This window comes from Rhododendron vialii, chromosome 10a (assembly GCF_030253575.1).
Source record: "Rhododendron vialii isolate Sample 1 chromosome 10a, ASM3025357v1".
In the NCBI taxonomy this organism is placed as follows: Eukaryota; Viridiplantae; Streptophyta; class Magnoliopsida; order Ericales; family Ericaceae; genus Rhododendron; species Rhododendron vialii.
In genome coordinates, this window is record NC_080566.1 from 18,551,809 (window position 1) to 18,559,491 (window position 7,683).

A 7,683-nucleotide genomic window follows, 5' to 3' on the forward strand; every position below is an offset into this window, starting at 1 on the left:
TTGGCACGCCCGGTGGGACCCTAATCGTCTAAGGGTTTTATCATGGTCAAGAAGCCGTAGCAACAACCGGATCCACCCATCTCGGATCCACCACAGAGTCCTGAGGGAGTGGCAGTCAGATCAGCGCCCAAGATCTTAGCAACGCTACCGACAGCGTCAAAAATTATATGTTCATGGCAGGACATGAGATCTCTCACAACGTTACGCAGTCAATCTCGCAATTGTTCACTTAGTCCTTGGAACCTCTGACCATAGCAGTCAACAAAATGGTTGCTACGCTTATAGAGAGGCTACCGCTCGCTCCTCAGCAGCAGGGCTTTCCACAGTTTGGTGTCTTTGGCAACGGTCAAGATCAAGCTGGCTTATTGGGGGTTCCTCCCCCTCCTCAGACATTTTACCATGCCACTTCGTCTAATAGCCCTGCACTCGGGGGGCAAAAAGAGAAGGGAGTCGTGATTGGAGGAGCTTCGACGCCTCCGAATAACGATCAAAGGTTTATTTTGGTCGAGGACCAGAACAAGTTTGACAAGTCTAACAAGACAGACAGAAGGCCTTTGCAAGGAGACCAAGGCTCTGGAAAGGACAAAGGAGTTACACGTACTCCTCAAAGCTCTGATACTCGGGGGGCAAGTCCAGCCCAGAACCAGCAGGCACAAGAGGCGCACCCATAGCCGCCTCCTGAGCCAGACCTAGTCATGGGAAGGGATCAAGTCTTGAACCTGCTCCAGGAGCAGTTAGGACCTCGCTTTAGACCTTTAAGAAGGCCAATGTATAGGAAGCCTCATACCGAGGAGGTGGACAATAGACCTTTCCCAAAGGATTATAGAGTCCCAAAATTTCAGACCTTCAATGGTGAGAGCATGCAGTCAACGATGGAGCACATTGTCAGGTTTCAAGTTCAATGTGGAGAGGCTGGAACCATTGATGCACTGAAGTTGAGGCTTTTTCCCAATTCTCTTACTGGGACAGCCTTCACTTGGTACATCAACTTGCCACCCAACTCGGTGCAGACCTGGGCACAGTTGGAGGAGATGTTTCACCAGCAGTTTTACAGGGTAGAACCAGAAGTGACGTTGGTGGACCTGTCATGCTATCGTCAAACCCATCTAGAGTCGGTGGAGTCCTACCTTTTACGTTTCAAAACTACTCGATTCAAATGCAAGATAGTCCTTCCTGAGGCCGAATACGTGCGTATAGCATTAACCGGCCTGGGCTTTGAAATGAAGAAGAAGTTTTATGGAACGGAGTTCAGAGACCTGTTCGAATTATCTTCTAAGGCTACTCATTATGAAAAGTTCTTGGCGGAAGAGCAGGACAGGAAGACGGCATCCAAAGGGACGTATTACCGTGACCCTAATTACGAGGTTGCTACAGTGGAAGCAGAGGCAGACCCAGACGTGGCTGTGGCTGAAATTATCAACAAAAAGCCATACATTTGCAAGGCCATTGTCAAGATGGAGCCCACAAGGCAGCCAGCCCAAAGCACTTTCAATAAGTCAACCAAGACCTATACATTCGACGTGGGTAGGGCTGAAGCTATCTTTGATCAACTCCTGGCCGACAAGCTGCTCAAACTGCCCTTTGGTCACAAGATTCCAACTCCGGAAGAACTGAAGGGCAAAGAGTATTGTAAGTATCACAATTCTTGGAGTCATACTACTAATAACTGCATAGTATTTAGAAATGATATCCAGGACAAAATTGAGTGGGGAGAGTTCAAATTCCCTGAGAAAGACAAGCAGCCCATGGGGGTGGATGGCAATCCCTTTCCTTCAGGGCTGAGTACAAATATGGTCTCCGTCAACATGAGGGACATGCCTAGGACTGTTCCTAGGTAGAAGATAAGTTTGGGAGCCCCTTCCAGAGCAGTCTATAAGTCCAGCCTAGGCAGGTATTTGGATCCTTATTATGATGAGGGTGATGTCAGGACTGAGCAGGTTAGAAGGTTCAAAAAACTGAACTCTTGGTGGTCCAGACCTTCGGGAGTGAAGAAACCAGAGAAACCAACTTGTTCCATGGTGTGCACAGAGTGTGGACATCATGCCAGTCCTAGCAAGCCAGTCCTAAAAAGCATTATTATGGGAAAGGCTGAACCAAATCCTAAGGAGCCACGCAGGTCTAAAGGGAGAAGGGTTGTACGCGAATCTGTGTTCAACAGAATTTAGCCAGGGTTGGTTGAAATTGAAGATGAGCTCGTCAACTTGAGGATATCTGCTCCTTCCAGGGATAAACCAAGGGCTGTGAGACCTCCAGTCACTCCTCCGGATGAGTGGCACAGGGTTGAACATCCCAATTTTCCTTCTGAACCTCCACCTTTATCTAGATCTCAGAAAAGGCGCCACCAATGATACAGGCAGGCAGCTAGAAAGGCTGATGAAAAAACAGATCTATTGGATGACCCAATGATTGAAGACGACCCCAAAGAAGAAGCGAAGGTGGAAGTCCTGGTAGAAGAGCCTGTGGTTTGAAAAACCTAAGGCCAAAAGAGTATACAAGCCTTTGGAAAGGACTGTGGAAGAGGCTATCATCGAGCCTCCTCCAAAGACTTTACTTAAAAAGCAAGCACCTTCGGGAAAGACATACAAAGAGGCTGTTACCCAACTGCCTGCGAAGCAAGCCGCTGTATCCAAGAAACAACCTCTCTTTGAAAGAACTCTTGAAGAAGCTAGGATTCAGCCTTCACCGAGACAAGTCACTTTGACCCAGAAGACAGCCCTTGAACCAAGGAGGCCAGACTCGGGGGACAAGTCGAAGTTGAATCCACAGGCTAAGGTGTTTGTGCCTGGACAGGGTCATAACATGCAATGCAACATGGTCGTGTTCTTACCAGCAGATCTGGAAGCCAGGGACAACACTCCAACAGCCATGGAGGGAGATGTTGTAGAGATGGGGCAGACAGCGGAGATTTTAAATGAGTCCTTCTCTGTAGGACTGAATGGACCTTCAGTGATCGTGCTGAAGGACGAGACAGAAGAGAAGAATGAAGATCGTGCAGCTAGCGTGATCTTTGAGAGGCGAGTCCCACGATGAATAAACACATCAAGCCCTTGTACATTGCTGGTTGCCTTGATGGGATGCCAGTGAACCGTATCCTGGTAGACAACAGTTCAGCAGCCAATCTCATTCCTAAGGCCATGATGCAGAGGCTCGGGAAGACTGATCAAGACCTGGTTTCATGCAACGCCACCTTGACTGACTTCACTGGGAAGGAGACAGCATGCCAAGGTATTTTGATCATGAATTTAACGATAGGGTCCAAGACCTTAACAACAGCTTTCTTTGTTGTCAATTCACACTCTTTCTTCAATGCTCTACTGGGGAGAGATTGGATTCATTCCTGTCTAGCGGTCCCCTCAACCCTTCACCAATGTCTCATTTTTTGGAATCAAGACGACGTGGAGGTAATATGGGCTGACCGTAGACCATTCAAGGCCTCTACTAACCATGCTGAGGCCCACCTATATGATGAGGGGGTTGGTCCAATGAAGGTGGCAGGCCTTGACAAGTATGGCCGCCACAGAATAGCCCCCATTCATAACAACAAGTCAGCTGAAGAAGTGAAGACACTTTTTCAAGAATTAATCGGTCCAATGATTACGGAGTTAAGCAGGCCGATTATAGCTTCATCCAAACACTCTTCTCAATGTCAGTAAGCCTTTCAGAAGTAGAGAAACATGTGGCCCTTCGAACCACATTGTCAAAGTTTGAAGCCTATTTACTAGAGAAGAGGCTGATGGGAAGTCAAGAGTCTGAGGAAGATTTTTCGGCCTGTGCGGCCGAAGTAATCAACGAAGACGAAAACCTGGTTGAAGATCTTGATGAAATCCGCTTGGAAGACCTTAAAGTAGCCCTAGCCAAGTTGGATGATTTAAAGGCTGACGTGCAAGATCCTTTAGAAGAAGTTAATTTGGGAGATTCAGAGAATCCCAAACCTGTATATATTAGTCAACTTCTGCCAGAGGACGTGAAGGAAAAGTTCATCCAGCTCTTAGGGGAATTCAAGTCCTATTTTGCTTGGACTTACGAAGAGCTGCCAAGTCTGTCCAGAGACTTAGTGGAGCACAAGTTGCCTATACAACCAGAATTCAGACCTTTCAAACAACCGCCAAGGAGGATGTCCAATGAGGTTTACTTACAGGTCAAAGATGAGATCAAACGCCTTTTCAATGCTGGGTTCATACGCACAGCCAGGTATGTTACTTGGCTCTCTAATATTGTGACAGTCCTTAAGAAGAACGGCAAGGTCAGAGTGTGTGTAGACTTCAGAAACTTGAACTTAGCTTCCCCAAAGGACAAGTATCCAATGCCAGTCGTAGATCAGTTGGTAGATGGAGCTTCTGGTCACAAGGTCTTGTCCTTCATGGACAGGCATTCTGGCTACAATCAGATCTTTATCGACGAGGCCGATACGGCTAAGACTGCTTTTAGGTGTCTTGGAGCCCTAGGAACCTTTGAGTGGGTCATAATGCCCTTCGGCCTAAAGAATGCTGGTGCTTCATTCCAGCGAGCGATGAACACCATATTTCATGATTTCATTGGCCATTTCATGGAGATCTACATTGATGATATCGTGGTTAAGTCTCAGTCCTATGATGAACATTTGGAACACTTGAGGAAGTCTTTCTTGAGAATGCAACAGTTTGATTTGAAAGTAAACCCCTTGAAATGTGCCTTCGGAGTCTCCGCAGGCAAGTTTCTTGGATTCTTGGTCCACAACAAAGGGATTGAAGTTGACAAGAACAAGGCCAAAGCAATCATGGAAGCGAAGCCTCCTACCACCAAGAAGGAGTTGCAGAAGCTCTTGGGTTCGTTCAGCTTCTTGAGAAGGTTTATCTCAAACCTAGCTGGAAGGTTTCAAGTCTTTTCTTCACTCTTGAAGCTGAAAGACCATGACGCTTTTGTTTGGGAGGCAAACCATCAAAAGTCCTTAGATGAGATCAAAGGCTATTTAGCAACGGCTCCAGTCCTTATGCCTCCCATCAAGAACAGGCCATTGAAGCTCTATATCTCAGCAGCTGAAGGCTCTATTGGAGGCCTTTTGGCTCAAGATAACGCTCAAGGAAAAGAACAGGTAGTTTATTATTTGAGTAGGTTGTTGACTCCTTGTGAAAGGAGATACACTCCTATTGAAAAGATTTGTCTTGCCTTGTACTTTTCAGCAATAAAATTGAGGCACTACATGCTTCCTGTTTTGGTTTACATTATGAGTAAAACAGACCTAGTTAAATACTTGCTTTCTCGGCCAATCATGAGAGGCCGAATCGGCAAATGGTCTTTAGCTCTAATGGAGTTTAGTTTTCAATACGTTCCTCAAAAAGCTGTAAAGGGCCAGGCCTTTGCGGATTTTCTTGCTGATCATCCATGCGTGGATATCGGCGATGAGTCTGAGATAAGTTTGAATGCCCTTGAGATATCACTTATTCCTTAGACACTGCTCTTTGACGGATCAAGGACTCAGCAGGCCTCAGGCTGTGGAGTAATTATTATTTCTCCTCAAGGCCTGAGGACTGAATTGTCCTTTCAATTTGATTTCCCATGTACAAATAACCAAGCTGAATACGAAGCAGTTGTTATAGGCCTTGAGATCCTAAGAGATCTAGAGGCCAGAGAAGTAAAGATTATTGGGGATTCAAACCTTGCAATCAATCACTTGGCGGGAACGTTCAAATGCTATAGTGAGGACTTGGCTCCTTATTATATGGCAGCAGTGCAATTAATTCAAGATTTTGATAATGTAACTCTCAAACACGTTGCAAGGAGTATGAACACTGAAACCACTCAGGCCTCAACAGGTCCGAAGCTAGCTCCAAAAACAATCCGCAAGATCATCACAGTCCAAAAGAGGTTGTTACCTTCTGTTAGAAGGAGAGGTCTAGGACTAGAGGTATTTACTTCTGACTTCACAGGTGAAGAATCAGATGATGAACCAGAGAACGATTGGCGTACACCTATTATTTCCTTCCTAAAGAGGCCTGGCCTCCAGGAAGGTAAGGAGGAGAGCCATGAGTTACATTCTTGTGGGGGATGAATTACACAAGAAGAGCCCCGAGGATGACTTACTTTTAAGATGCCTAGGGCACCCTGAGGTCATGAGAGTCATGAGCGAAGTCCATGAAGGTATCTGTGGAGCTCATCAATCAGGAATAAAGATGAGATGACTAATCAGAAGGTATGGATACTATTGGCCAACCATTTTAGAGGATTGTATTTGTTTTTCCAAAGGATGTCAGCCCTGTCAAACCCATGGCCCAATTTAGCGTGTCCCTGCAGCTGATTATCATGCTGTGGTCAAACCTTGGCCATTCAGGGGTTAGGCCCTTGACGTGATTGAAAAAATTTATCCTCCTTCGTCTGGAAATCATACTTACATCTTGGTAGCCACGGATTACTTCACCAAATGGGCAGAAGCTGTGCCATTAAAATCTGTGGATCAACAAGAGGTAATCAAAGTAATCGAAGAGAGAATCATCCATAGGTTTGGATTGCCTGAGCACCTGGTTGCAGATAGGGGTACGATATTCATGGGGGAACAAGTGGTTAACTTTGCTACACAGCAAAATATTATTATTTCCAACTCTACTCCTTATTATGCACAAGGAAATGGTCAGGCTGAGTCGACCAACAGGACTTTTGTCAACATTATAGAGAAAATGGTGGAAGATAATCCAAGGGCCTGGCACGAATTGCTTTCTGAGGCCTTGTGGGCCTACAGAACCTCAAAGAAGGAAGCCACCAATATAACTCCTTACATGTTGGTATATGGGCATGATCCAGTCCTACCAATGGATGTAGCAGTAAAGTCAGCAAGAATAGCATATCAAAATGGCCTCACTCCTGCAGATTATACTCAGGCCATGTTGATGGAGCTTGAGGACTTGGACGAGGTTAGGCTTGCAGCCCTTGATCTTATGTTGGTTCAGAAAAGAAGAGTCGCTAGATCTTATGACAAACGAGTAAGAAAGAAGAGCTTTATTGAAGGGGACTTAGTTTGGAAGGTCATCTTCCCCCTAGGGGAAAAGAATCCAAGATATGGCAAGTGGTCTCCAATCTGGGAAGGACCTTACCAGATTGCTCAAGTCCTTAGAGGTAATGTCTATCTTCTTATGGACTTAAATGGCGGTCTGTCTAAGCATTTAACAAATGGAAAGTACTTAAAGCATCATTATCCTACTATGTGGGAAATGAGAGATGTTGGGTAAATTCAACCTAACAAACCATAAAGATCTGATAACAAGGCCTAAGCAGAGGCCACGATACCTGTCATGCAAAAATTTATAAAGGCCTCAAGCTTAGGCCACATGTCATAGAACCAAATCAGTGCCTTCGGCCATCTAAAGGAAAGTTCCAGGCCAGACACAAAAGAGAACAAATTCAGAGTTATTACAAACCCAAATCAAAAGGAAGAAGAAAGTTTTTAGAGGTCAAGACCTACAGACGGCCTTCAAGACTATTTTTGAGGCCCTCCCAGGAGGTATCAAGGCTGGCAAGTTGGGCTTCAAGCATTTCCCTCTGACCTCGAAGATTTGGCATCTCTTCAACCAAGAGGTTTAGCCTCATCTTTTGGCTCCGTGATCCAGCTATCAGATCATCATGTTGTTTGGCCAGATTTGCGGCTTCATTTCGGAGGTCAACCAAGCGGCCTTTGGCTTGTGCTAATTTGGCCTTTAGATCTTCAATTTCCTC

The 7,683-nt window shown here is 45.6% G+C and overlaps 1 protein-coding gene across 1 annotated transcript; it reads left to right on the forward strand.

Annotated features, from left to right (window-relative positions):
• Window positions 1-5,761: 5,761 nt before the first annotated feature.
• Window positions 5,762-7,199, forward strand: LOC131302976 (uncharacterized). The gene is made up of 2 exons (XM_058329769.1): window positions 5,762-5,987; window positions 6,379-7,199. Exons 1-2 carry the CDS (start codon window positions 5,762-5,764, stop codon window positions 7,197-7,199), a joined length of 1,047 nt encoding a protein of 348 aa, XP_058185752.1.
• The last annotated feature ends 484 nt before the right edge of the window (window positions 7,200-7,683 follow it).